Source organism: Megalops cyprinoides, chromosome 11 (assembly GCF_013368585.1).
Source record: "Megalops cyprinoides isolate fMegCyp1 chromosome 11, fMegCyp1.pri, whole genome shotgun sequence".
NCBI lineage: Eukaryota > Metazoa > Chordata > Actinopteri > Elopiformes > Megalopidae > Megalops > Megalops cyprinoides.
In genome coordinates this window covers 23,856,422-23,870,596 of record NC_050593.1, presented here as the reverse complement: position 1 = coordinate 23,870,596, position 14,175 = coordinate 23,856,422, and the positions used below count along the sequence as shown (strand labels likewise).

The window sequence follows — 14,175 nt, the reverse complement described above, 5'->3', positions numbered from 1 at the left end:
CTTTTACTGGAGCTTTTCAGATGAAATACCTGGCTCGAGGTTAAAAAAGTAGTGCCTCTGGGATCTGAACCTGTGAACCCCAGATCCAGAGGCCATCAACCAAATGTACCACATAGCTCTCCCAAAATAATGTCCTCATAGCGAGCTCCCGTCTGTCGGAGATTGTCTGTGCTTTTTCAACCCGGGAGGACTCGGCCGAGCGTGACATTCACCTGCACTCAGCTAGGCCTGCTCACACAGCCCAAATTAGTCTGGCTTCTTCACCAGCTCTGCCTGCTCGAATGCCTGTCTGCCCTGGAACTGGCTGAGGAGAGCCGCAGCGTTTGTTCAACACGCTCTGACCATGCAGTCCCCCCTGATGGCCATGCTGTGGATGTGTGGATGCATATTTTACTTTGATGACACAACCCCTAACAGAAGGATTTAAGGACCCGGTTTTGATTTCTTCTGTGCACTGAGCCGGTGCACTGAAAATGCACACTGCTGTGTGTGCCTGTCTACCCCGTTGTGGTTTGAACTAAATTCATGTGCAGTTCATTGCCGCTTAGTTTGTAGTAAGCTTCTCAGTTGTTTGCCTGTTGTCACTGCTGCTCACACTAGTATTTACTATGGGGGAACAATCCAAAGTTGCAAAGACATCTGATTGCCCTTGGAGTTTGGAGTATGAATAGTTTTCAACATGTATGCAAATTTCAATGCCAACAACAATTCAGTATGAGTAGGAGTACTGGTCTTTGGCTTGGAGTCTAAAGAAAGGGTCACACCTTGCCCTGAGCTGAGGTTTGTTGACCTTTACACATCTGACTGGTCAAAATGGAAACAATTGAGGAGTTTTGAGTAGCACATTCTCCCATTCCTTCATCAACTCCCATGTCAATATTGGGACTGATGAAAAACATTAATGTTTTGATTTAGATCTCCCCATCATTTTAGGTGCAGTGATGATTTTGACTTTTTAAGAGAGAGGATCTAATCCTGCTTCTGCGTTTTTTAGATATGATATCTTAATAATGAAGATCATCATGTCAAGGCAAAATTTCTTTAATTTCAAAAAACATACATTATTGTTGTTTTCTCCTCATTCATTGAGATAATGTATTTTGTGAGGCACACCTAAACATTTGGTCAGTTGAAAGTGGAAAGCATTAGATCTACCAATCTAACTGTTTCTCTTCCAAAGTAAAATAAATAAATAGAAGCACGCTGACGCACAGCATATGGAGAATGTGTGGTATGTGACAGAATTTCACAGGGGAATTTAGGGCGGAGAGCATTTCACTTTTCCAGCATGGCAATGTTTTTGTTGTCAGACTTTCATTAAAGGGAGGTGCATAGCAAGCCTTGAAGTGGGTGGGTAATATCCACAGGGATGATAACTGTCAGGCTCATTTCTGTGCAACATCCTTCTCGGTTTATAGTATGAACTGGAAAATATCCACCTTTTTAAAGGCCTTATTAATCTTACAGCCCAACCACGATGGGGTTTGTCCTTCACTTTGAGTCACGGATGAAGCAAGTGTTAATTTTTCATTTCCTACTCAATGGTATGGGTATTGGATGTTTTATGGAATTACTTTAAAATATTGTGTCTGAAAGGTAGATGAACAACACCCTTGCTTAGTTTTGCTAACCACATTTTACATTTACCCTTCATTTATTTTGAGTCATGATGTAATTTATTGACTCAGCATTCACGTTTTCACTAAAATGGCTCAAGGCAGACAAAAACCAAAAGACTGCATTTGTTTCCTAAAACCATGTGGACATTTGGTTTTCTTTTTAAACCTAAATTTCCTAAAGCTACTGCAGAATACCAACAAGTGTCTTGGTTAGGCTTCTGTGCTGTGATGTAATTGATTATGTAATGATATAATCATCAAATTAGTTTAGCATGGTAATATCAGTTTTTGACTCTAAAATGTCAGCTTAGCAACATTCTATGTAAAGCAAGTACCATTAACTACTATTTCAGTGCAGGTATTGATGATTATATTTAACTTTTTATAGCAACAGTGTTTATTCAGCAAGTAAATATGGGCTTGCAGTAAATATGTATGAGCTGACTGACCAAAGATCAGTGCATGATAAAAAGAACTTTGTCCTCCACCTCCATTCACACCACCTGCATCTGTTTTGTCCACAACTTTGAGTCAAAAATTAAAGCAAGTGTTGCACCTTTGAATTTTAACTTTATAAGCAAAGTAAGTAATTGCTAAACCCAAAGTGGAGGATAAAATTAATTGCTTGAATTATTGATATCAAAGGTTGAGAACAAAGCTCATTGAGATTAGATTTAGTAGAACCCTTTGCCCTAATGTACCACATATTAAAATACTTACAATCATACTTATCCAAAACATATTCATTTGCATGGCTTAGTCTGTACACGGTGGACTGTGGTGCCACACACCTACTGCACTGTGAGGTGCTGGGGAATCCTCATGGGCCCAGAGTCCAATAGCACTGCAATTGCACTATTGACTAGCGTACTTCATCTCCTGGATAAATGGATTGCACAGTGTGTAACAATGAAGAAGGGGGAAGGCATCTGCTAATAAAGTTAATAATCAAGAGTAAATGTTTGATTTACTAGTTTGTCTACTTGTGTGATATTTTAAAATGATCTGTGCTAATGTTACATTGGAACAAAGTGTTGTAAAACAACTGTTTTCAGACAGAGGCTAGAGTAATTTTGATTCATGATAATGTTATATAATTGTGTACTTTTAGATGGTTTTCGCTCTTCTGTTTTGATTAAAATATGGCCGCATTTATTGCAATGCTCTACTGAGACAAGAACTTCTGTGGTCAGTCCAGTTTCATTTGTCCAGTGATAATGTGAAATTGAAGGTCTGCTTGGTGTATATATACTTTTTTCCTTTTTTACTCTTGTGATGTTGTTGCTGATGCACTTTTTAGACATAAGAAAAACAGGCTTAAAATACAGAAGAGCAGACATTAGTGAAGAATAAAAATAAATAATGATTCATTGGTGTAAGGTGCACAGCTTATAGGTACCAGAAATGGTTATTTTGAAGTGCTTATAGTAGTGTGCAGTGGAGAACAAAAGCAAAAACACACATTACCCAACTCACATTACCCAACTCTTTTTTGGCAGTCATTAGGGACTGGGTAATTTCTCTGTGTGCTTTTCCATTTCGGTTCTCAGCTGTTAAAACCCATTTCTGCAACCAATACTGGTACCCAGAAGCCAAGTGCTTCCCACAAATAAATCACAGTTGTTACTTTCTATTTACAAAGGTGTGCTCCTTTTGTGTGTTACACCTGTTGAGGATGTGGCAGTTTTTAACATCCTGTTATTCATCACTAGCACCTTCCTTTAAGTGAGGTAAAACAGGTACACACAATGACATGTTGTCCCCATATGAATTGTGCAGTTCTGAGGATCAATTCAAACGTTATCATTATGAAAGGCCTCTTGCACCTGTTGCTCAGGAGCAAAATGAGTTTTCCCCATACAAGCAGCTGATGTTTCTGTTTGTAGCCTCTCCGACAACATGGAGAATCACCCCCTAGGTACTATTAGGAACCCGTTCAGGAGTAATTAGATGTGTCCACGCTGTCCTCATCTAGTAGTCTTTGAATTTCTCTTTGGAGAAATAGCTTAGTCATTTATCTTGTTTATTGTGCCACAATTGATTCTTAAGCAAGATTAAAGTCTGTTTCCTTTATTGCATGAATGATTTAATGTTGTTTTATTACATCCTGGCTATTGTTATCAATCTGAAAGTGCAGTTTCAACACATGATCTGATCAATGGTATGACCACTTCCACTTCCTCAATCCTAACCTTGCAGGTCACCTTGAAAGGTCACCTAAATGGTAGCCTCACTAAATACTTTAGAGGTGGCCAGTGTGCACAGAATTGCAGATGACAGGTTCAGGTGGGAAGATTTCAAGTTATCTGTATCAGCTGTGTTCATTATCCAAAATGATGTGATAAACTGTGTTTTCCTGTTTAATTATACATTCTAACTGATTTTATGGCATGATATTTTGTAAGGAATAAGGAGGGATGAACTGAAATTAGTATCATGACATTAATGAAATATTTACTTTACCACAATCTACATGCATTTACATGCATTACCATTAAGTCACATGGTAATTTGACATTTGTTACAAAATGCAAAATAATGATAGTTCATGCCTAAGAACTGAATTACAGTAAAGTTAAAAAAAAGGTTATTCATTCAGGAATATTTTACCTCTGTTTTCAGCGCCCATTGTGGCAAAAAAATGTCACCTATCCTAGTGAGAAACTGTTGAACAATAAGAGTTGTGTTTTTTCTGCACACATATATGTAATAGTTTAACACATATACATACTTACCTGTTGTTTTTCACTCATATTAAATATGCCCCCAAAACAATCTCCTCTCATTTTGTCTGTCAGTCTCTCCCTTTCTCAATCACTTTCTCACTTACTCCCTCTCTCGTCTGTCGTTTTTTTCAGGGAGACAATCCTTATGTTAAGGATCGCTGGTGCATGTTCGATGGCTTCATGGTCTTCTTCCTCTGGGTCTCCCTGGTGCTGCAGGTAAACTCAAGTAGACACTTATATGTCTGGAAAAAGTCTGGAAAGATGTTTAAGGAAAGGTAAACGGGATGTGGCATTGGCTTCTCCATCTACATTCTTACAGTTTAAAAATCTTGGTGCTTAATGACCTCATAGCTTCAGTGATAAGGCAGCAGCAGGCTGGAGGATATTGTGAGGGTTAGAGTGAACTTTTAATTCAAGGGGAACCTTGTTTTAAGGCAAATGTACTTACCTGTTTTTGATGAAGACCAGTACTTCATAATTTTTAACAGCAAAAGCACAGTGTTATAGTATTTGAAAACTAAGTACACTGGGTTTCACTTTCCTTTGCATTGACCAGAACAGTTGGTGGGTGTGGCCGGGACCATCACCTTTTTTGAACAGATAACAATTTTTTTTAATCTCTCCTCTTTTTCAAGTACTTTCCACATAACCTTGTGCAAACCACCAAGATAGGAGCAGGAATAGTAGATTTGTGCTGAAGGTGTCTCTTTTAATCTATCTTCTCCCAAAATGGAAGGCATGTCTAGCAGCTAATACTGAGTTGTAAACAACTTAAAAATGACTGTGCAAGAATGCTCCCAAGCATGTCTGTGACCTTCGGTTGAGGATTGTACAGAATATTGTTCAAACCAACACTGTAGTGACATTTTATTCTCACACTCAGGTGTTCGAAATAGCAGAGATTGTGGATCAGATGTCACCATGGGGGATGCTGCGAATACCCAGGGCCCTCATCATGATCAGAGCCTTTCGGATATACTTCAGATTTGAACTGCCACGCACACGGATCACCAACATTCTGAAGTAAGACTTTCATCAGGCTGTGATGTAAGAAGTTAGTGACAAGCCTGGCTTTTTTGGGGCTGCCTTAAAGTGTTTTTCTGTCTGTCTCTTTAGGCGATCTGGTGAGCAGATATGGAGCGTCTCAATATTTTTGCTCTTCTTCCTCCTGCTGTATGGAATTCTGGGAGTTCAGATGTTTGGCACATTCAATCACCACTGTGTCACCAACGACACAGAAAGAGGGTAAGTGGGTCCTGTTGATACTAACAAGGAGGATGGCAAAATGAAGAATGACTTTTTGTTAGCTTACACTGAAGTACTTGTAGCTACAGTGGGAATATGCTTGGAAGCAGGCCAGTAGAGAGTGAGCTTTGTGATGGAACTGGCAGTTTCCATTTTTCACTTGAGTGTCTTCCTGTGACTGGCTTTTAAATAACGCAGACTGAAAAATATATAGAGCCTCTTAATTTTGTGTAAAATGCTTATGACATTTTATGCGTTGATTAATCTGTGAGCAACAATTAATTGCCCAAAAGGCTGCCAACATTTCCCTTCTTTGTTTTTTGCCTGCATGAAATTGGAAAATGACTCAAGCGTCAAGTGTAGAACCTTGTTAAAATTCAACTTGAATTTGGCAAGACTGCCAATAGATTTGCAGAGCTTTGTACTGTGACTAACAGAGAGCCAGGGACAGGAGTGGAATATTTCACTCGCACACCCATGTTTCCTGTTTTGAAAGTACATTTTGTATTATCTCTGCCATACAAAGTTATATTTATAGATACGTGTCAGTCATTTTTTGGTAGTGTGGCATGCCTAGGGGAGCAAACTAACCAGAAAGTTTCAGGGTTTGAATCGAAAAAGCTTTGGTTGCGTCCATGAGCAAGACAAAGTGCTTAAGCTGATTTTCTTCAGTACCTGTATGGGTGCTATGTAAATTGTAAGATTGTCCTCGATAAAGGTATTTGATTAGTAAGTAAGTAATTCAGTGTTGTTACCCTTGTCTCTGATCATAAAGTAAAAGCTCTGTCTTGTCACATTATTTCTCATCAAATTGCGCAAGTGTCCACATTGTTTTTTTGCTCACTCTTTGGCCTAATTCATTGTTCTGTCCAACACCAATGTTTTTGTTGCAGATTCAAATTTCAGTCTGTGTGCTAAAGTATGCAGCATCATTAAATAGACTAGGATGCCTTTCATCATATCAGCAAAATCAAACCTTATAGTTTGATCTGTGGGTGAAAATGATGCTGCTAGAGATGCAGGAAATGCCCCAGCTGGGGCCAATGGGAGGTGCTCTGAGTGCGGAGGGGCATTTAATATTTAGGCACCAATGAGAGCAAGTGGAGGAGCATCCAGGGAAACAAAAGAGATGGTGCCACCAGCACCACAGCCAACGAGTGCTGCCATCCCTAATAATAGTAATCAACATCGCCTGCATTGTCTGGGCCTCCTGTTCACACCGAATACTCTTCAATATCATGCTCTCAATCTGTCCATCCTTTGCACCATAACAAGTGCTCCCCTGCCAGGGAGTGCACATTGACCCTTTTATACTTCCATTGCTGGCTAATGCTGCCGCTGTTACTAAACACTAAAAAAAGTGTTTTTTTTTCTGCTTTTACGTTTTTCTTCCTTTTAAATATTCAAAAAGCCGTTCATTGCAAATCATTGGTTCTGCTTTCATTGCAAATCATTGATGGAAGCTTCAGATTTAGAACAAAGGGCTTACTTGAGTCATGAAAATAGCTGTGGTTTGTTTTTTGGGTTGGTGTATGGTTAATGCACAATTTTTTTGTAATGTTAGAATCACAGTTATAAGCATGTAACTACATTGGATGTAAAAGGTTGGAAGATATGTTTTTATCTCTCACAGCCACATGTCCTTGTCACAAAGTCACGGCTTAATTCACTTTGGGATTTACTTGAGATGGGAGAACGAAATAGCACAGGAATTTTTACTGGCAGGTATTCTTTAAGAGAAAAGGAAGGTTGGATGCGCTGCCAAAGGTGTCTGCAAACCAATGTGTCATCGTGTTTAAGGCATGTTCAGTGACCCTTCACCAGTGCATAGCCAATACTCCATAGAGAGAACGATATCTGAAGGTCGATGTGAATTAACCTTATCGTCCCCAGCATCCTATAGGTTTTATAATGGGCTGTTCATACAGGGAATTGAAGAAGTTTACATTATAGAGCGGTAAATGTGAATGTGCAGATGTCCTTTATAGAAACCTTGAGATGAATTTTGGTTTGGATTCAGTTTGGTTTTGTTCATTTGTTCATGCAGAATGAAATACCCTCTTGTGTGGTATTTTCAGAAAATATTTTTATACATTATATGTATATGTTATATAAATTGTAAAAAAAAATGTTTTCAGTACTTTATGTGATTTAAGTTTCAAGTTTAATTTGCTCTGAAATTTTTAATATCATAATTATCAGTATCAATATTTTTTCCCTATCATAATTTTCTTATTCCATGTTTTGTCAATTTAAAAATTACCTTTTAAATGAGATTAATGACTTTAATACTTCATTGAGATCTCTGATCTGAGTTGGAAATGCAAATGACTTAGCACGATATTAGCGAACATGTACCCTCCCATTTTCTACTCCATTTATCATAACTGTTTCATGGAAGGAGGTGATTTCTTTGATAACAAACAGCGAGATTATCAATCAGAATATAATTAAAGGTATCTTGATTCGCCACAGTGCCTTTGATTGGCCTTTCTGATACCACAATAAATTATCCCCACTCATTCCAATCTCCCTAATAAACAATTGGGAGGACTGTCTGGCTTGCTGATTTGAGGGCATTAATTTTCATTAGAAGCATCAAGCAGCTCCTGGAATTGCACCTGCGGCCAAATGGACAGGGTGTGTGTGTGTGTGTGTGTGTGTGTGTGTGTGTGTGTATGTGTGTGTGATGGGTGGGTGGGCAAAAGAGAGAGAGAGGAAGAGAGAGAACGAGAGACAGAGAGACATGGAGGGGGGCTTGAAGATGTGTTTTTCTTTTCCATGCCTTTAGCAAAAGCTGCCCTTCTGAGTGTGAGTGAATGGGAGAATTGATTGGAGGAAGGGATCATTTTGTGGTGGTCTTAATATGGAGAGCAATATCACCCAACAGTTATCATACACTTCTCAACCTGTGGAGCAAAGTGGCAATTAAGCATATCAGAATTCCCTGCTGATCCTGTGCATTTGTGAAATCATGATTTATGAGACTCCATGGACATGATGGATTTTATAAGTGCTGGGTCTCTGGAGCTCTTTGCCTTTAGAATGCAGGGCATAACAGCCTCAATATTAGCACCTGTTCTACTGGACCCAAGCATGTGCCACACATTCTGATGTGATCTCTGTCTCTAGGTTAGCCACAATGGCTTGCATTTGTGTATCTGTGTCTGTGTGTGTTTTTGTATAAATTAATATCAGTAGCAGGGGTTGTGATGAAAGCGCAGCTTATACGACTTTAATACTGTTTCAGAAGAAACCTGGATTAACTTTCCAATCCACATCACAACAGAAATAAAGAGAGATACAATGTGAATCCCATTGAGTTAAGATTTAGTACTGTGACCCTCAAATGAAATTACTTCATCAGCTTTAATATCTATGTATTTGTCAAGAAAGCTGCTACTAAACAAAGTCTCTTCATAATGAAACATAATTTTAATTATCAAGATTATTACCTAAAGTTGTACTTTAATAATAATTCTACTGGTTTGTTGTGCCAAAAAAAGAAAACTGACACTTGCAGGTTCAAGGCAGAATAAACAACTTGAAAAATTCAGAAAATGCACGTAATTCATAAAAAAATCACCTTTATCTTTCGTAGCAGTTCGATCTACAAATTTGTCCATACTTGACTGTGTGAATGAATTCCTTCAATAAATGCAGTACCTGTTTACCTGAGTTCAGTCCCTGCTTAACTACACCCATTGGTCTCTCCTCTTCCAGCAATGTGTCTTGGAACAATCTGGCTATCCCAGATACGCATTGCTCTCCAGATGGTGAAGGTTACCAGTGTCCTATGGGCTTCAAGTGCGTGGATCTCAAAGACCTTGGACTCAGCAGACAGGAACTGGGCTACAGTGGATTCAACGAACTTGGTGAGTTCCAGTCAGACATGCTGTCCCTGTCAGAACAGTGGTCAATCCAATCTTAAGCCCTTTCTATGTGTCTGTTGTGTGTCTGTTTGTATTCATCTCTTGTCCATCATGGTGTATTATCACTTAGTTGTAGATTCACCATGAAAGAATATCTATTGTTTATTTGTGCATGTAGTGATAGATACCATTACTCAAAAAATGAAAGTGTCTGCAGTACATCTGTGACATATTAATAATGTTGGGTTGCACATTTCATCTTCAATATGTTTCGATTTCAAGGTAGCTGTCAAATATTTTTAAACTCAGCTGTAAGAATAGGCTGTGATTCTGGGAAACAGAGCATATATCTTCTCAATACCAATGAAAGAGTAAGAGGTTATTTCCCAGGGCATTGCTGTGTGGGCTGGCGAAAGGGGCCAGTGAATTGCTCACCACAGCTTGTCAAAACACTTCCCAGCATTAATAACCCATGCATTCGACTTGTTGTACAGAAATGTATAAATAATCGATCCGTTTGACATACTGCATGGTAATTCAATAAGTAAATGCCGTAAAGTGACTTTGCTTCACTTCTGTTGGTCACCAGAGTTTTTGCCACAGTTCATTTCTCTCACATAATAGTTCTTACATAGTTTTCTTAAATATAGAAACTTTTGATTCACATATTGACATCATGTGCTGCACTGTGTATTGTTAAAAATTGCATGTTGTGGGCAAGACTTTTAAGGAATTGTGGTGAAACAAATTTAAATATATAAACTCCACAGAGTGAGCCTGTTGTGCCAATTTATGAATGCATCTTTCAGATCTTGAAAGAATGGCTAATGTGAGCATCTCAACACCAAGCAGAGGCAGATGCAACCACGTTTGCTGCTGCTTAAAGCTTTCACCTGTGGACACAAATGCGGCAACATTTTCTGAGGGAGAAAGTTATAGAGACAGGACCTGCCACTCAAATCTCTGTCTCAGTGGTTATAAGGGCTGTGTCAGCCCCTTAAAATGTTATTGCAACATTTTGTAGCATAACCCCGCAAAAACAAAATTTTGAAGGATTGATTCATAGGTCATTGGCAGGAGAGATGATTAAGGATATGATTCAAAAGGCCTTCCTTAAAAAAAAAAAAAGATACTTGATGTGTGTCAGTGATTAGAGCGCTGTCCATGGAAAGATAATCTTTCTGATGGGTTTTTTATTTCTCTGTTCTGGTTGTGGATTTTTGCTTGAACTGGTCTTAGGATGCTACTCAGAATACTTGTCACACATGTGAACAGGCAGTCTCTGTTACTCTACAGTCTACTTTGTAATGATCTGCTTTTATGAAATTCATAAAAACACAACCATTAATTGCTTTAAAACACAAAATCCTGATTTATGGGGAAAGAGAGACTGGGGAAGGTGAAGGAAAGTGAAGGTAAACAGCTTGAAAGCGGAAGTGGCAAAATAAAAAAAAAATTGAAAAAAGACAGCAACATTTTTAATTTTATTCTTTTCATTCTATGCATTCTTGTGCTGAAGATTTAAGAATTTTACTTTATTCTTTGTCTTCCTTGTTCTTTAGCTCAAATAAATCTCTGTCCGAAGGTTGTGAGTTCAATCGTAATGTTCTCCATGTCCTGTCATTCCCCAATCACATCTTATTTATATGAAGTTAACCTTTTATGAACATTTGAACATTTTTGTGAAATATGCTGATTTATAGCCTGTGCTCAGGATTGTAACTCTCATAATAGTGGATCTATGGGAAAATGAGGATTAAATTTCTGACGATCCGGGATAATTACAGAAAAGCTGGATAATGAAAAATATACATTTGGATAATATCATATTATGATTTTCTCTGCAAATGGACAGCAAATTCTTGCAACACCATTGATACTGCCTAGTATTTTCCCAGAATTAAGTCTCAGAGTACAGGCTGGGGTACAGTGAGTGGTTAATTGCTGCACTGAAATAACCTTTGACTAAGAATTACCTATGCAGAGGGGAAGACCCCTGCTATCATGTGTGTTATGATAATTTAAAATTATTCAAATATACTGCCACATAAACAGCTATTGATCCATTAGATGTATGTATGTATGTATTTTTTTTACAAATCCGTTCAAAATATATCGTTAGACTTACTTTAGAAGTCATATTGCCAGACCCTAAGTTCCAGTGCAGCTGTCCTTAGATGGTCCACTCAAGAATGAGCCAGAGACACATACTAACAAAACGCACAAGGTGCGTGTGAATTTAATCTCATTTTAGTGCCTCTTACCAGCAGGCTGTGTTTCTGTCACATTTTACTGACATTAAACGAACCCTAAAGCATGCCTTGCAGCATCACTAATTTCAGAATTGCCATGAAGGAAAGCTTTACAGACTGTAAAAATGTTGCGTGAGCCTCAGCGGTGGCTCAGAAATAGCAAACTTTAACCACATCTGTGCGCTGTGGCATTCCTGCATGAGGTGGAAGCGATGGGGGAGCAGAGCTTCATGGATCCCTAGAATGGGTTGAACTGTAGTGTGGTATCTGTGACTCACTTATTGAAGCAATCATAGTGTTTTTCTATGGAAAGCGAAGCATTTGGATTGGTTCCTACAAGTGAATGTCTGACAGCTCCACACATTATGGGGTTCAAGAAACCTCAGTCTCCATGAGGAGTCGTAAGGACCACAGGACTTGGTCTTTGAGGATGAGAGAGAGATCTGTGCTGAACACAGGAGTATGCAAAATACTTCAGGAAGGAAGACCTATTACAGTTCCAACAAAAAATCATGATGACAACATCACTACTGAACATGCTCAAATGTCCTAAATTTAAGAAAATTCAATGAGAGCAATGTAGTCATGTTTGTAGAAGCACTACTAGAGGAGTAGATTTTACAGTGATTATTCTTTCCAACATAATCTTTTGGTTCCAGCTCATTTTTTAATTCTTGCATGAGTTATCTTACAGCAGTGTTTCATAATTTGCTCTCTCTCATGTAGTCATCCAAGCCAGCAATCAGTACAAATGGGCTCTGTCTTGTTAGGCGCAAGCACATGAAGGCAATTTAACTGCCGGCAAAAGAAGGAGCTAGAAATACCATATAGGCAAGTGGTCAGCAGGAACATGTATACAGCCCTCATCATTTAAAATATGCAGGGCCACATTCTTTTTTACATTGCGTAGGATCAACCTGGCAAAGCCTTAAGATGCCCTTTTTACTTTGAGCGCTCCAAATCAGGGAGAGTATTTGTTCTTAAGCACCATTGAGATGGCAATTGACTTTCATCAGGGAGATGTGGGTGCAGCAATGCCCCTCCCTCAGGCTCTCTCACGGTCCAGAATAAAAAATATTGTTCCCAGTTGTGCTACATTTGCTTCAGGAGTTTCAGCCCACCAGGTTTCTGCATGTCAGCGTATGCGCATGGCAAGTGGCAATCACACCACGACAACAGAGGAGCTTGTAACACCTGGAGCGGGAGCTCTGTCTGCTGTTGAATCATCGTGCCTCGTTACATGGTGTTATTCAGACGTTTTTTTTTTTTTTTTTTTTTTAGAAACTAGCATTTGACTGTGGCTATGGGCAAATGGCTATCCCAACTCTGTGCCTTTGTGCAGCAGCATGGATATGTAATGTAAGTGTAAATGGATGCATCTGTAAACGGGTACATCTGTTTTAATAATGGATACATCTGTTTAAAAAAAAAAAAGTACAGAAGGCATCCAGAAATCTGATTTATTGTGGCAGTTACAATTTGGGGTGAAGGTTTCCTTTGAGCGTTGATGAATGCCCAGTGTGCATTGTCCTGAGTCTGTCACCTGCTGGATAATAGGACTCAGTATCACTGATTACTGTAAACCATTGAGACAGATGTGATCTAATGTTTATTCATGTATTTTGAAGGCTTTCTAATTGAATGGGAAACTCAAGAAAGGTAAATGACAAATTATTGCAGTCTGGATACCAGTCAGTTCAATTATTTAATTTGTTGGGATATTTCAAAGAGAGGCTGACACCATACTGATTAAAGTCAAGTTTTACATGATTTGAACTTTCAGTAAAAGGTTTTAGTTTATTTTATGGAATTTCTTTATGTATGTTTTATTAAATTTATTTGTAAAACAGCAGGTACTGCTGTAGAGGCACAACAGAAAAAGGAAACATGGAGTAGCACCTCCTACTGGCTTCTGCTAGTTGTTCTTTTATCTGATGTTGTGAGGGGTGGAAAGCAAGCGCCCTTGTCTTGTAGATCATGTTCAGATTACTTCAGTGAGGATCTGTTTTAATAAAACCTCCATGTCTTGATAAAAGCTTTAGAAGAATTCTGGCTGCGACAAAATGGTTAACACAGTGGCGTTTCAGCTGCAGCCACCACACCATGCCTATCTCCAGCCTCAGATTTCAGGGTCTCGCTCATAAAAGCTTCTAGCCTTGAATGTATGTGCTATCATCCATTGTGTTGCAAGCAATTATCAACTGATGAATTATCTCACGTTTATATAGGAACTTTCATTAAAGTGATTTAATTGATTTCATTTAAATATTGACTTAAAGTCCAGCAGGTACAATAACTGCCCAATATGCAATTATGGCACTTTATATTCTATGATAACAAAGTTGATATTACAGCTGTTATAGTGCATTGTAATTTAAATGCATACATTTCCATTCAGCACCTACCTAAGTGCATCCATTATATGAATATATAAATATATCATCCATACTGTACTGAATAC

At 38.5% G+C, this 14,175-nt stretch overlaps 1 protein-coding gene across 3 annotated transcripts in view; it reads left to right on the top strand.

Moving 5' to 3' along the window:
• nalcn (sodium leak channel, non-selective) overlaps window positions 1–14,175 on the top strand; it is a 116,116-nt gene that overhangs the window by 9,667 nt on the left and 92,274 nt on the right. For all 3 annotated transcript variants that reach the window (XM_036540101.1, XM_036540100.1, XM_036540098.1), the window contains 4 exons: window positions 4,478–4,561; window positions 5,229–5,368; window positions 5,462–5,590; window positions 9,314–9,465. In XM_036540101.1, the coding sequence (XP_036395994.1) occupies window positions 4,478–4,561; window positions 5,229–5,368; window positions 5,462–5,590; window positions 9,314–9,465 (505 nt within the window). The remainder of the gene's footprint in view (window positions 1–4,477; window positions 4,562–5,228; window positions 5,369–5,461; window positions 5,591–9,313; window positions 9,466–14,175) is intronic.